Here is a 16,605-nt window from a genome sequence, read left to right as displayed (position 1 = left end):
AACACTCATCTTTCTGTAAATAATATTTTATTTAATAATCAATATGGTTTCAAAACAAATAACTCCACAGAGCATGCAATACTTCAGTTTACACGTAGTATTAACGAGTTGTTTAATAAATCTGAGTTTACATTAGGAAAATTTATTGATTTATCAAAAGCTTTTGATACTATTGACCATCAAATTCTTATTAAAAACCTCGAATTTTATGGAATCACAGGAGTCGTTTTAAAATGCGTAAAGATTTATTTAAATAATCGTGCTCAATATGTACACATTGACGATAAATCACCAAAAATGTTACTAAACATTACCTGTGGCGTGCCACAAGGTTTTATACTTGAACCTCTTCTTTTTCTTATATTTGTCTCCATAAAGCATTCAGCCTGAGGACAAATGTTTGCCGACGACACAAACTTATTTTATCGCACAGCAACATTACTATATTATTTGAAATTATGAACTTAGAACTTAAAAAAGTTTCCTACTGATTCAAAGTAAATAAGCTCTCAGTAAATATTGACAAAACAATCTGGACTCTATCTCACCCACCTTCCATAAAAAAAAAAAAATAATACCATACAAAACGCCATCTATATTCATTGAAAATATAAAAATGTAAAAAGAGTAAAAACTACTTAGTTTTAAAGAATATATATTGATGAAAATCTTACATGGAGACTGCACATCGAAAACTTAAGCAACAAAGTTTCAAAAAGTATTGGAATATTATGCAAATAAAAAAGCTATTTAAACATGCATACTTTAATGCAACAATATTATTCAATTATTCACTGTCATATAAACTATGCAAGTATTGCGTGGAGCAGTACTAACAAATTTAAACTAGATAGGGTGACCATCTGCGAGTATAAGGCCGGAACAGTCCTGTATTTTTACAAAATGTCCCGTGTCCTTTATTTGACCTCATTTGTTTCGTATTTTTGAATTATTTTGTAGAGTTTGTTCACTTTTTAATTTTTTAAAAAACAAATTTGCAATTTATGATGCCATAGAATTTCTTTTGAATTTCAAATTTCAAAAAACTTGATGGAGTGACAAAAATGCAACTGAATTTGAATTTATTAAAAAAAGTGGTCGGAAATGACAGTAAAGCGTATTGTAATTTATGTTCAGCAGAATTTTCAGTTGAATTTGGAGGTGGAAGTGATATTCTTCAGCATATTGATTTTAAAAAGCATAAGTCGTCAATTGCTGCTGAATCTTCAAACAGGAAAGTAAATGAATTCTTCAAAAAAATAGATGCATCAAATAATGATCTCGAAATTGCTGCTAAGGAAGCAGCATTTGCGTATTATACTGCTAAGCATAATTTTCATTTCGTTCTAATGGTTGTACTTCAGAATTAGTACGAAATTTTTTTGAAAAAAAGTTTACACTTGGAAAAACTAAAACAACTGCTGTTATAACACAAGTAATTGCACCGTTTATTGATGTGACAACAAAAAGTTAACTAGAAAAGGCGAATTTTAAAGCTAAATTTATAGCTCTCGTAACAGATACTTCTAATCATAAGAGCATCAAAATGTTGCCTGTAGTTGCAAGATTCTTTATTCCAGTCATTTCATTGGTGTTTTTAACAAAAAAAATTTAATTTAAAAAATTCCAAATAAACAGTCAACAACAATTTCTAATTTAATTTTAGAAATAGTTGAAAAACAAAATTTAAAAGAAAAAGTAGTTGCATTCACAGCTGACAATACAAATTTGAATTTTGGCGGAGTCAATCGTAATGGTATCAATAATGTCTGGCGTAAGCTTCAAAACGATTTAAAAAGAGAAATTGTTGGTAATGGATGTATGGCTCATATAGCACATAATGCTTCAAATGCAAGATGTGATACGCTTGATATTGATAATGGAGCAATTGTTGTTGAAATTTATAAACATTTTAATATTTACACTGTGAGAACAGAAAAATTCAAACAGTTTTGTGATGAAGTTGGTTCATATTTTAAACCTTTGTTAAACCATTCAAGCACACGCTTTTTAACACTTCAACCTGCAATTTTTTGTTTAATTGAGTTTTACAATACTTTGAAGGATTACTTTGAATCGTTAACAAAGTGTCCACCAGTTATCAAATCTTTTTTTGACAACATGATTTTTATGAAACTATAATCAATTATATTCAGTTATGGAAAAATTCAATAGACAGTTTGCAAGTTTTTATATGGATGATAATGAATAAATATCCTGATTGGAATGATGTCGAAATATCAACTCAATATGTTAAGAAAAGATATGGAGAGATGTTCAATAATATTATTAATGTTGATTTACTATTTGATGAATATGGCTTAATGCGTGATTATGTTATACAAAATTTATCAAGCTGGTCAAACTTAAAACTTTCACCAGAAAGCATTTGGGTTAAGATTTTCATAAATTTCAGAGAATATTCACCTTTAACAAATTTAGAAAAATTAGTAAAGTTTGCATTTTGTTTGGCTGGCTCATCAGCAGAAGTTGAGAGATTGTTTTCGATAATTAATCTGATCTGGGATGATAACAAAAATCGACTTGATATTGAAACAATTGATTCATTGACGACTATTAAATACAATTCTAACTTAAAATGCTTACATTTTTATAATCTAATTAAGGATAATGTTCCATTCCTTAATAATGCTATTTAAAAAAAAAAATATTCAAAATAAAAGTAAATTTATTTTTAAAACTTGATTTTTTTTTTAATTTCTCACAGTACTGAATTTCTTGAATTTACTGAATTTCTCAGCCATTAAATTAAATTTTAAATTTAAATTAAACAAAAAAAAATTTGTTTGCAGTACAATAAGGTTATGCAATCTCAATTTTTTTACTTAAATGCACTTTTCTCATTCATTAAAAAATAAATGATATCTGAAAATGTTGAGCAATTTTTTTAAAAATAACTACCAAATTTAAAATAATTCGAAAAATAAATTAAAAACTATTTTTTGCTTCAATATATTTACAAAAATTTTTTTTTAGCTAATGTCCCGTATTTTTAGCAAAAATCCCGTATTTTTTGCAAATTTTCCCATTTTTTTGAAAAATATCGATGGCCACCCTAAAACTAGAGACTCTTCATTGTGATCAGAAACATATAGCCCGTTTAGTTAATTCTTGTGATCGACGAACCTATTCATGGCCTTTCTTAAGAAAAATGAATATTTTAAACATATATCAACTCAACGTATATTCTTTGTTTTACGTACAAATGTAAAACGAAATTCCTTCTCTTTTTCGTAGTTTATTTACAATAAAACAAAAAAATAAATGCGATCTATGAAATGATGATTTTTTGATGCAAACATTTGCAAAAACTAATAATTGTAAATTTTCCATATCATTTCGTGGACCGTATCTTTGGAACAAAATTGCCTTAAATAACTTTGATTTTTCTTTTGAATGGAATTACATATCTTTTAAAATAAAAGTTGAAAGAAGTAGTTTTTTAAATTGACAATATACATGTGTACTTTTAAAACCGTTTGAAATTCTTTTTATCCATTATTTATATCGGTTTATATGTTTGCAATGTATGATTTTAATTGTATGATTTTATTTCAATTATTTACGATCAGCAAACCTGTATTGCTATTATATTGTCTGTATATTCTCTATAGGAAATTTTTTTTTTTTTCTTTTCAAAGTTTTTAAATTATTTTTGTATTTTTATTTAAATCTCAAGCCTATATTGCTTTTATATTATCTGTCAAAATATCTTTAAGAAATATTTTGTGAACGTAAAAATGCAACGTCTTTTTACAGCGGTACTCGACGACAAGACCATACGATCTTCTACGAGTTTCCGCGCTCTTTTTATATATATACATATATATATATATATATATATATATATATATATATATATATATATATATATATATATATATATATGTATATATATTAAATATCTTCACTTGTAATTGTTTATGTTATTTTATTTTAGCTTGTAAATTTTATGAAAATTTAACGTGATGTTTTAAAATGTAATAACGAACAAAAAAAAAAAAAAAAATAGAAAAAAAAAAAAAAAATAATAATAAAAAAATCATTACAAAACTTACTCGATGGTTGCCATTTACAATTCGTATTGTGCGTAAAATAAATTTAACTTTTATGCGTTATATTTTTTTTATACATTATATTTACATTGTAATTAAAAAGAGATATTTTTTTCACTGTGCAACTATTCCATTGAGACACTGTTTCCATTTTTAAAATGACTAAAATATAAAGTTTTATTTCTGCTAGTGATGGTAATAACTGCTTTGAGGTTGATCAAGATATTGGTTTAGCCAGAAACATTTAAAAGGCAAAAGTTGTGATGGATAGGTTATATTTAGGCAACTTAAAGCTTTTAAATCGTTTTTACAGATCCACTCTTTTCCATTAATTTTTCTATATTTTATATAAGCAAAATGGCTGATGTTAACAAAGTTTACCCACCGTCAGATATAAATATTAAGTGTTTACACATAAATGCAGAAAATGGCTTTATTGTTATGCATCAACTGCATTTTTTATTCATTGATATTTTTTGACTTTGATTTAAAATTGTACGCTTGTAATATTAACAATAACATCATAATATAAATAATAACTTATACTTACAATACTTATACTTGTAAATACTTATAATACTTTACTTATGTTTACAATACTGATAAAATTTTTATTGATATGAACTTTTGCATTCAAACTTTAATTTAACTTGATAACTTTAACATAAATAACGATAACTAAAAAAAAGTAATGGTTATTATATAGATCATGACCATGTGTTTATTTATTATAACTGAGCTAAAATAAGATAAACACCGCTTTTGTTTTCCATTACTTAATTTTAAAATGTTGGGATAAAAATATTAGGTTGCAAATTAAAGGAACAAAAATAGGTCCCTTATGATTTGTATCTTATGTATACCTGGTATTTTGCAGCATGTTTAAGAAAATTATCGTTGCTTCACTGGAACCATATTAATATTTCCTTTAACGCAAATTTATGTTTTAACTCATTTTATAAAACTTTCTTTGAAATATATGATGCAAACTTTCCGAGTAAAAAAATAACTTTAAAAAATAAATGTATCAAATCACCTTAGATTACAGAAGTTCGTTCTCAGGAAATCTTCTAAAATTAAACAAAAACTTTATATTAAATATTTGAAATCAATATCAGAAAAAAGTAAGATAATTTATAAAAATTATATAGAGCAATTCGAGAGTCAAAGAAAAAACTTACTGCGCAAACTTCTAACATAACAAATTATCGTCCAATTTCTGTTCTATCTGCCTTCTCAAAAATTTTAGAAGGAATCATGTACAATAGGTTATACGAACATCTTTCTATTAATAAAATTTTACACAATAGTCAATACGGAATTTAAAAAAATAACTCCACAGAACACGCGATACTTCATCTAACACGAAATATCGCGGATTCGTTTGAAAAATCTCAATTCAATCTTATTATTTTTATAGACTTGTCCAAAGTCTTCGATACCATAGATCATTCAATTCTTATTAAAAAACTAGAGCATTATGGAATCACAGGAAATTTCTTAAATTTACTTAAGAGTTACACAAATAATCGTAAGCAGTTTATCCAAATCAATGGTTCCTTGTCTACAAATTTTTTGAATATAACCATTGGAGTTCCGCAGGGATCTATACTTGGACCTCTTCTTTTTCTGATTTATATTAACGATTTCTTTAAAGCCACTAAATTAACGGCAGTAATGTATGCTGATGACACATCTTTTTTGGTCGAAGCATCAGTGCTTTTTTTCAACAGTGCAGTTTTTCAACAGCATCAGTGCTTTTTTTCGTATAAACACTGAATCAGTAAATATTGCTTGGGTTAGTGCTAAAAAAAGTAAGTTAGAACCCCACTATTGACAACAGAAGCATCTTGCACGTGTAATTAATTTTAAAGATCGTTATACTCATGCAAATCCTCTCTTAACTGAAATGAATGTTCTTAATTTATACCAACTAAATATATTTAATGTTCTTCGTTCTATGTTTAAATGTAAAGCAAGTATGACTCCGATATCATTCCATAATTTATATTTGATCAAAAAGAAAACTATATATAACTTAAGAAATGATAATTTGATTTACCAACCTTATTCACATTATAAAATTAGGAAGATCCTTTATTTCATATCGTTGCGCTTTTCTGTGGAACAAAATAGTTTCGGAAAATTTTGATTTTTCTCAGGGTTTGAGTTACGCAACTTTTGAAAATTGACTAAAAAAATTATAATCTCACTAGGCCGGGTGAATAAAAATAAGCAATTGCTTTTAATCAGTAATTAGTCAGCTTTACGTGAATAAAAATTTTACTTTTTTTTTTAATTTTTATTCACTGAGCAATTACTGAGTAAATTGCTTAACTTTACGTGAATAAAATTTTGAGCAAAACTCCTGAAGTTTTTATTTGCGTAAAGCTGACCAATTACTCAGTAAAAGCAATTGCTCATTTTTATTCACCCGGCCTACTGGATAACATACTTGTATATTTTCAAGCTCGGTTTTTTTTTATTTTTTTGTTTTTTTGTTTTTTGTTTTTTGTTAATTAATATATTTTATAAATGATTTTTAAATACTGTAAACGGTTCTTGACGATTTTTAAATATTGTAAACGATTCTCGACGACAGGACCACTAGGCCCTCTACCAGTATCCGTGTTCTTATATTTGATCTATGTATTACGATTATTTTTTTATTTTTACTTGAATATATAAGAGCAACAAAAAAAAAAAAAAGAAAAAAAAAATATATACATTTCTGCTTGGTTCACACTAACTGTTGACAGTATTTGCATACTGATATGAGTAAAAGTGACTTCAAAAACCAGAATGTACTTTTGATAATATTAGTAATAATAGGTTAGTAAATATAGTTATAATAATAATGTTAATAATTTTTATTTATTAGAATTAGTGAGAGACTTATGTATGATAGACTTGAATGAACTTTGGGGGACAAATATAATGATTGGAGTAAATATTACCATTGTTTATTATCACGGTTAGAGTAATGCGAGAAAAGATTATTTTTATCTAAGGAATATTGGGTAAAAGTCAATATTTTCTTAAGTATTAAATATAAAAAAAACACGTATTAAAAAAAAAAGCATGTATTATAAAATAAAAAAATAAGTATTCAAGTATAAAATAAACACAAGTATTAAGATAAAATATTTACATCACATTAACTTTGCTGTCTATAAAGCAGGGGTAGCAGCTGATATTTCAGCTTCAGCTTTAAACTAAAGCTGAAGCTGATCAAGTTAGTTAATCAGCTTGAAAGCTGATAGTTAAAGAGAATAATACTCCATAAATATTTTATGTTAAAAAACCATGTAGGAAATTATTCAATGAAAATTTAAAATAGTGACAAAATTTAATCATACTTGTAAAAAATTTTGAATAAAGTTTGCCAAAAGTTGTTGTTGTTTATAAATATTGCTATCAGAGCCTAGACCTAGGACTAGCAATTTTGGGGGACCCAAATTGGGTTATTAATTATTTGATTAAAAAGTGGTGCCCAAAAACCTAATTCCATTTTTGATTATCTACATAATTTTTTGGTAGAGTTTAAAGTTCTTCCAAAAGATGATTTTATCTATGAAAATATTGAGTATGATATTAATCTTGCTGTTATCATATGTGATGCACCAGCTAGAGCAATCGTTAAGTGTATTAAGGGACACAATGGTTTTAACTGATGTAAGCGTTGTGTTCAGAAAGAAGAGTGGTGTGGCAGGATAATTGTCTCAGATTACTGTCAATAACTTTATCTGACGTATTGTTTGAGATATGTCGTTAAATTTCAAGAAAATTTCCTAACAAGCCAAGGTCTTAATTAGATATTAAAAAATGGAAAGCAACCTTCATGGTAAGGATTAATTAGTTTACAATGTTCATTCTTTAATACATATAGGAAATAATACAGTTAAGTTTTAAGTACTTGATAGATGTCTCTTGTTCAAATACGAAACTTCTTCAGCTCAATTAAAAAAGCATTTTACACTGTGTTTCATCAATAAAGACTCTCATCAGAAATTTTCAGAGAAAAATTTTCGTTAAGTGATTTTCTGCTAATTTATAATTGCTCTGTTCATTGAGCACTCTATTTTGTAGAATACAAAATAGAGTGCTCAATGAACACTCTATTTTGTCCGTTATATTCTTAAGAAACTGTCACCGTAAATTATTCGAGTTTCACATCAAACGTGATTAAGCAATCAAAAAACAATGGTATATTTAAACATTTTATTTTTAAACAAGTCTTATTTTTTTGTATTTACCAATTTTTAAATAATTGAAAAAAAATTCGGTCAGAATATCTTCCAAAATGTTTCACTTTCATTTATAGACTTTAATGCCGGCGCTTCACAATTCCTAAAATTAGCATCGCGATGTCCTTTCTCAAACCACTTAATGACATAATCCTTTGGATCGAAATGCGTAATTAGTGGACCTACTAATGAAATGAAGATTAAACTCGACACAGTTTTTATTAATAAAGAGTTTCGCAAGGAAGATAAGATTATGTTCATAGTAGAAAAAGAACGCTCACATTCAGCTGTTGAAACAATCAAGGTATTTATAGCAGTTCTCAGAGGCTGAAGATCATTAGGGGTTTTATTACAGTCACCAGTGGAAGTGTATTTACGAAACCCTTGGACTGCCGTAATTTCATAAATATTTAAAGTTTTTGCTAATTGTCTAATATCGTTATCTTCAAAGCATGGATCTTGGTCTGCAAACCATTGTGGCTTATCAAAAGTTTGTAAATTTTTTATTAAATTATCGTATTTTTCTTTGTTTGGATCATTTTCTTTGTCTTGTAAAGATTTATGCGCAGCTCTAGTTGTAAACATTCTAGAATCAAGATTTTCACTTAGTTTACTAAAAATTCATTTTGATTAATTTTAGAAACTTTTCCGATCTGTAGTTTGACGCCTTTAAATTCAAACTTTTCTGCTGCAAGCTGCGTTTGCGAATAATATTCACCTGAATTATTTCTCATTCATTGAAATATATGGTATTTTAAGGTGATAAGCCGATGTGCATCAGATAATGAAGTTTGCCTATCTTGTAATTTTTTAGAAAAATGTTCTAGTTCTATTAAAGCATCTAGCATTAGTCCCATGTTGAGTATGAAATTGATATCACATAATTTATTTTTAAGACCTGCATATTGGGCTCTATCTCCTCCATTACGCCTTAAATCCAATGAAGATTCATGAAAGTGTTGATACAATGCTGCATAATTATTCCAAACAGCCATCACAGATCGAGCGCTAGACGACACCCATCTAGTGCCTAGAATTCGTCCAATGGAATTCAGTTTTACACTTAAAGCCATAGCAACAGTTTCCAGTTCTTTTTTTTTAGGAGATGCACTGTAAATGGAATATAATTTATTGAAAAAGCTTTTCATGTGACAAATTGGTAAGATATCGCGCACATCATCATTTACTGCTAACTCTAATCGGTGATTGCTACAATGCTATAATATCAAATTAGGAAACTGATTCAAAAGTAACTGGGCCACGCCTGCCTTTTTGCCAAGCATATTAGAAGCACCATGACATGCAAAAGACACCCAATTACGTAATAAAAAATTGTTGTTAAAACCAAAATCATGTAAAGCACATATAAAAGAGTTTGCAATAGACGAGGCTTCTGTATTTGTTAATTCGATAAGATCAAAATAAATACTATTGACAATATTTATTTCTGGAATGTTCACTCTCAAGCAGATTGACAGAGCAGACTTTTTGCTCATCGTGGTAGATTCGTCTATCATAAACCCTACTTTATTATCGTTATGAAGAATATATTTTACAAGCTTAGTGCGCATTTCATTTGAAATGTGATAAACAATATCAGCGCATGCGTGATCACATTGTAAAATACGTCCCATGTCCAAACCATTTTCTACCTGTAATAATATTAGTTTTTTCAAATCAAAAAATGGACGATTCCTTTTTGCAATGTGATAAGCAGTGCGAAATATGTGGTAGGTAGTTTCGTGCTGATTGATCTGCATTTTTGAACTAAACATCTCTATGGTGTTTTTTTTGGACTAAGAAATAATTTTACAAGCCTTTTCGAGTGCAACTGATAGTTTATGGCTTGAAAGCTTTTTCCTCATTGATTGTTGTTTTTTTTCTTTTGTTTCGCCATACTCCTTAACGTTGCCAAGCGTCCACTCGCTAGCCTATTTTATTCCTTAAGATTTTTCGGCACCTAAATTATTTGCTGACTTACAAACAGAACAACCAAGACCTGTTAATGAAACTGTCAACTAGTCAAATGTTTTTAATTTCTCCTTCCACTGTAAATCAGACCAGTAATCTGGAAAAATACCATCACATTGAGGAAAAGATTGGCAAGTTTCAATAGTCGAAAAATCTGTCACTTCTTTAATTATTTCAGTGTCATTTTCCAAATTACTTTTAGAACTATCACTGCTTAACTTATAATAAGTAAATTTTTTTTTAATCATAACATTTAATGTTGAGTAAATCTACTGTGTACTATATTTTATTTCACCAAAAAAAAACTCTAATGATACTTTAACGACAAAAAAAAGCCAATGTAGCTTTTTGTTGCTTGGTAACTTTTTATTCAAAATACAAAGACGTTATATAATTATCGATTTAGTTTTTAAACTTTCGACCGCAAATTTTTAAATAACAGCTGAACATAGTTTTATAATTATCGATTTAGTTTTTGAACTTTCTACCGTAAATTTTTAAATAACAGCTGAGACTTTAGTTCATTTAAATTCGCATATTGCCGCAAACTTTAAAATTGTTTTTACAAGTTTATTTATAGGAGGAAAATAAAATAAAATTTCCATTAATTTATTATGTACCGGGATGGCAACCCACCCCAAAATATGCATTAAAAAAGGAGTGGGATGGTTTTCAAAATTTAAAAAGGTAACGGATTGGCATCCAGCCCATTCCCGCCACACACAATCTGGGCAGCCAATTGACGGCCCCAAATGTGAGATAAACTGTTCACCGAACTCGCCTCTCAGCTAGGCCATTTTTTGTGTGCTGTGTGGCATGCGGCACCGTCTTGTTGAAACCACATGTGAGCCAAGCTCAGCTCTTCCATTTTTGGCAAAAAAAAGTTTGTAATCACTGCACGGTAGCGTTTGCCATTCACATTAACGTTCCGGCCATTGTCGTCTTTGAAGAAGTGCGGTCCGATGATGCCACCCGCCCATAATCCACACCAAACAGTGACTTTTTCGGGATGCATCGGTTGCTCTTGCAATGCTTCAGGCTGGTCTTCACTCCAGATGCGGCAATTTTGCTTGTTAACGTATCCATTCAACCAGAAATGAGCTTCGTCGCTGAACACAACTTTTCGATAAAAATGTGGATCTTCCTCCAACTTTACCAGCGCCCATTCACAAAATATTAAACGTTGTGGGAGGTCGTGTGGCTTCAATTTTGGCACCAGCTGTATCTTATAATGTTTTACACTCAAATCCTTTCACAAAATTTTCCACGTAGGGGAGTAACAGAGGCCCAATTACTGCAAACGGCGGCGAATCGACTATTTACGGTCATCACTAACACTGGCGGATACAGCTACAATATTTTCTTCGGTCCTCACTCTCCTTACGCGTGTCGGTGTTTTAATATCCAATAATGTAAACTTGGTTCGAAGTTTTGTCACAAGCTTCCAAATAGCTCCCTAAGTAGGCCGACCAAACTGCCCATAAATTGGAAGAAGTGCGCGATGCACTCTCTTAACCGAGCATGAATTTTCATAGTAAGCTTCAATAATTTGCAAGCGTTGTTCGTTCGTTAGTCGATTCATGGTTAAATTATAAACCAAAGTGAACAAGTTTGACAATGACACAAGACAGGATTCACGCGTGATCTGTCATAACCAGTGTTGCCAAAAAGATACCAGCAAAAAAATCACCCTTTATAAATAAAAAAAATGTATATATATATATATATAAATATAAAAATATATATATAAATATAAATATAAATATATATATATATATTTTTTTTATCTCGAGTAGAAAAGGAAAGAAGAAAATAAAAAGACCCCACGAACACATTTTAATCTCTTATTTTATTTGATAATTGTTCGCAACTAAGCTACGTAACTCCTGAGACTTGTGCCAAACTTAACCTAAAACGTATTAATAGTAAAGAAATTAACATTAAAACATTTGGGCACGGTAGCATTTCTGAAGTCTTAGATAGAGTAAGAGTTTCTATCAAAAGTATTTATGGTTATTTTATAAGTATTGAATGTTTTGTAAAGGATATATGTTCCCCTTTAAGTGGGCAGCATATTAATATAGCACGTAATAATTATAAACATCTTAAGGGTCTTAAATTAGCCGATCATAATAATTCTAAAGAAAATTTATCAGTTGACATTTTAATAGGAGCAAACTTTTATTGGAAGTTTATAGACAATTCTATTATTAGGGGAGCTACTGGTCCCGTAGCGATTAAATCTAAATTAGGATATTTAATAAGTGGTCCCATGATAGTTAATAGGGATCAATTTGATTATTCAACTGTTTTAACTTCTCATGTTTTAAAGGTTGCGTCTGATTTTAATAGGGAACAAGTTTTAATTAAAAATGACTTAAATTTATTATGGGATGATTCCAAAATTAGTGAAAGTGATAAGATTGTTTATGAAAACTTTCAGAAAAATATTAAGTTTAATGGTTTAATGTATGAAGTTGAATTGCCTTTTAAAACAGATCATCCGGTGATAGGCGACAATTACAATTTATGCGAGTCTAGGTTTTTAGCATTAGAGAAAAAACTTGCAAGCGATAGAGATTTATTTGCATCTTACAATAATATTATTAAGGATCAATTATCTAAAGGCATTATTGAGAAAGTCTCTAATTTTGAATCAAATATTGGTGACGTTCACTATTTACCTCACCGCCCTGTAATACGTGAAGATAAACTAACTTCAAAGGTGCGTATAGTTTTCGATGCAAGTGCTTGCACATCTGGTCCTTCGTTAAATGAGTGTCTATTTTCAGGACCATCACTTACAACTTCATTATATTGTATACTTTTACGTTTTCGTGCAAAGCGGATCGCTATAATTGCCGATATTGAGAAAGCTTTTTTAAACATCGCATTAGCTGAAAAGCATCGTGACTTTGTAAGATTTCTGTTGTACAAAGACTTATTTGATTTAGACAATAATAATTTAAAAAGTGCTGATTTAAGTGTTTATCGATTGTGTCGAGTTTTGTTTGGCGTGACTTCTCCTTTCTTATTATCTGCGACCTTAATTAATCACGCTAAACATTATGCTGCGAACGATTTTGAATTTAGCAAGAAATTAATTCAATCGTTACATGTAGATGATTTTAATGCAAGTTTCGATTCTGTTGCCGAAGGACTTTTATTTTATAATAAAGCGAAATCGTGTTTAAGAGAAGGAAATTTTTCCCTTAGGAAATTCGAGTCAAATTCAATGGAGCTTAATAGTTTAATCAAAGAGGACAATCCAACCTCAAGTGACATAACAAAAGTTCTTGGTTTAAAATGGGATAAAATTGAAGATAACTTTATTTTTTCCTTTCAGGATTTATTATATTTAGTGCACAATAAACCTTCTAAAAGAAGTATTCTTAGATTCATTGCAAGTTTTTATGATCCTTTGGGATTAGTGAATCCCATTATTGTAAGATGTAAGATATTATTTCAGTCGATTTGTAAGTTAAAGTTAGGTTGGAATTCACTTATAGGAGATGATATATTGATTGAATGGAATGATATTATTAATAATTTAGGTTCAGTACCTTTTATCTGTGTTCCAAGATGGTATAGTAAGTGTGTAGACAACATCCAAAACATTAAATTTGAATTATATGGTTTTTGCGATGCGAGCCTAAAAGCGTATGGGTGTTGTATTTATTTAAGGAGTAGCGCTGAGGGAGTTGCGAATTCTTGTCTAGTTACTTCTAAATCTAGAGTTTCTCCTTTGCTTAAAAATACTATTCCTAAGTTAGAATTAAGGGCAATGTTATTATTAGCTGATTTGTTTATAGTTGTATATAAAGAATTATCTTGTGTTTTAAATATTTCTTGCATCAAGTTATTTTCTAATTCTATTATTTGTCTTAATTGGGTAAACAATGTAAATAAAAAATATGAAGCATTTGTTCAGAAACGCTTAGAAAAAATTCGTTCTTTGTATGATATTAATTTTTGGAGTGATATTGAAAGTGAAAGAAATCCCGCGGATATTATACCTCGCGGATGTAGATTTAGTACTTTTCAAAAAAACGACCTTTGGTTTAAAGGTCCAAGTTTTCTATTCAATGATTTTATTTCATGGCCTTCATTTGATTTAAGCAAGCAAGGAGATTCTCTGTCTGAAGTCGCAACTTTAATTACTTCAGAACATTCTATAGTTAATTTAGATTTTATGAATATCAAGAATTTTAAAACATACGATCGTCTTCTTAAGGTTACAGCTTTAGTTTTACGTTTTGTTCGCATTATTAAAAAAGAATTCAATAATGATTTTTATACAATAACTACTTTAGAACTAAATAATGCGGAATTGTTGTGGATTAAATTTATTCAGAAAAGCATTTTTAATAGTGAGTCTTACAACAAACTTAAAAGAGATTTAGGATTTTTTACTGTTAATGAATTAATTCGTTGTAAAGGTCGTCTTAGTAACGCACCGATTCCCTTTGATTCTAAGTTTCCTATATACTTACCTATTAAGAGTTACTTTTCAAATTTAATTATATTACATTATCATTATATTACTAAACATGGTGGTGTTAAAGAAACATTAAATGAATTGAGAACTAAGTTTTGGTTGTCAAAATCTCGTAGTCTAATTAAGACTATAATTAGAAATTGTCACGTTTGCAGAAGATTTGACAGTGAACCCTATAAATATCCTAATTCTCCGCCTCTACCCTTATCGAGAGTTAGTGATAAATATGCATTTAAGTACGTTGGAGTAGATCTTTGCGGTCCAATTATGATTAAAAACATTTATGAATCTAATATGATGTACAAAGCGTGGATATTTGTCGCTACATGTTGTAGTACACGTTTTCTTTATTTAGATTTGGTGCCCGATTGTTCAGCGGAAGCTTGCATTCCGCTGAACAATCGGGAAAGACATTACGATATTGAAGAACAATCAACTCAAGTAACATTTGTGAGTGAAAAGAACATTGAAATTTTAAAAAACAATTTAAAAGTGCCGGCCGCAGTGTTGCGTTGGTTTGCTAACGCAGCAGCCAGTTGGTTTCTTGTTTTTATATATATAAGAGAAAGCGCTCCTTTCTCGCTCTCTTGCTATTTTACTCTCTTGCGTTTATATTACAACGTGTGACTTGGCGTGATACAAGGGTTTATTGTAAATAACGAGTCGTATCTTCAAGAAATATATTGTAAAGTAATCTTATCTACGTGATTTATTACTAGAGTCCCTTCTAAACTCTTTAATATATATATATAAATATATGAGGAATGGACTTGCAAAACCTGATAATTCACTTTTTCAAAAAATTTGACTTGCGCACACCACTGGATAGCTCTTGTAATTTTGCATCAGGAAAATAATTCTGGACATGCAGAATCCAATATTTCTATCACAAATTAATATGCATACAATAGTGTTTCAATTATAACTGCATAACAAACAGATTTACTGAAAACAGTTTTTGCAAATTATCTCGAAATGACAAAAAAGTGAATTATCAGGTTTTGCAAGTCCACTCCTCATATATACATATATATATATATATATATATATATATATATATATATATATATATATATATATATATATATATATATATATATATATATATATATATATATATACGTATACGGAAAGGGTGCCATAGCTGAAAGAACTGCTCGATATTGGTTTGCGAAGTTCAAAAGTGGCAATTTCAACCTCAAGGATGCATCTCGTTCCGGGCGACCAAGTGAGTTTTATAAAGAGCGTTTGAATCAACTTCTGCACGAAGACGCGCGTCAAACAACCAGAAAATTGGCAGAGCGTATAGGATCCAATAAATCAACAGTGGCAGAACATCTCCACTCAATGGGAAAGATTCATTAACTCGGAGCTTGTTGCCGCACGTATTGAGCGAAAACAATAAAAATCAACGATCCACCATTGCTGTCAGTTTGCTTGCTCGCCATCTTTCAACTCATGGACATAAGCAAAGATTTCTTATATCATTGTCACTGGTGACGAAAAATGGTGTCTCTACATCAACATGAAGCAGCGCAAAGAATGGTTAAGCCCGAAACAATATTTATATATATACATATAAATGCATATATATATATACATATATATGCATATATATATACATATGTATGCATATATATATATGTTATTTATGCATATATATCTTCCACGGAAGACAATGTTGTGTGTATGGTGGGACTCAAGAATTTTTCGAATCGAGACCGGGCGATTTCTACCGAAGAGGAATCGAAAAACTCGTTGAACGTTGGGAGCAAGTCGTAAGAAACAACGGAGAATACATTACTGATTAAAT

The 16,605-nt window shown here is 29.5% G+C and overlaps 1 protein-coding gene across 1 annotated transcript; it reads left to right on the top strand.

Annotated features, from left to right (window-relative positions):
- Positions 1-10,048: 10,048 nt before the first annotated feature.
- LOC136086796 (uncharacterized) lies at positions 10,049-16,157 on the top strand. The gene is made up of 3 exons (XM_065809286.1): positions 10,049-10,053; positions 12,170-15,242; positions 15,996-16,157. The coding sequence occupies exons 1-3, from the start codon at positions 10,049-10,051 to the stop codon at positions 16,155-16,157; spliced, it is 3,240 nt and encodes a 1,079-aa protein (XP_065665358.1).
- Positions 16,158-16,605: the final 448 nt, after the last annotated feature.

Source organism: Hydra vulgaris, chromosome 11 (genome assembly GCF_038396675.1).
Source record: "Hydra vulgaris chromosome 11, alternate assembly HydraT2T_AEP".
In the NCBI taxonomy this organism is placed as follows: Eukaryota; Metazoa; Cnidaria; class Hydrozoa; order Anthoathecata; family Hydridae; genus Hydra; species Hydra vulgaris.
This window is presented reverse-complemented; position numbering and strand designations above follow the sequence as displayed.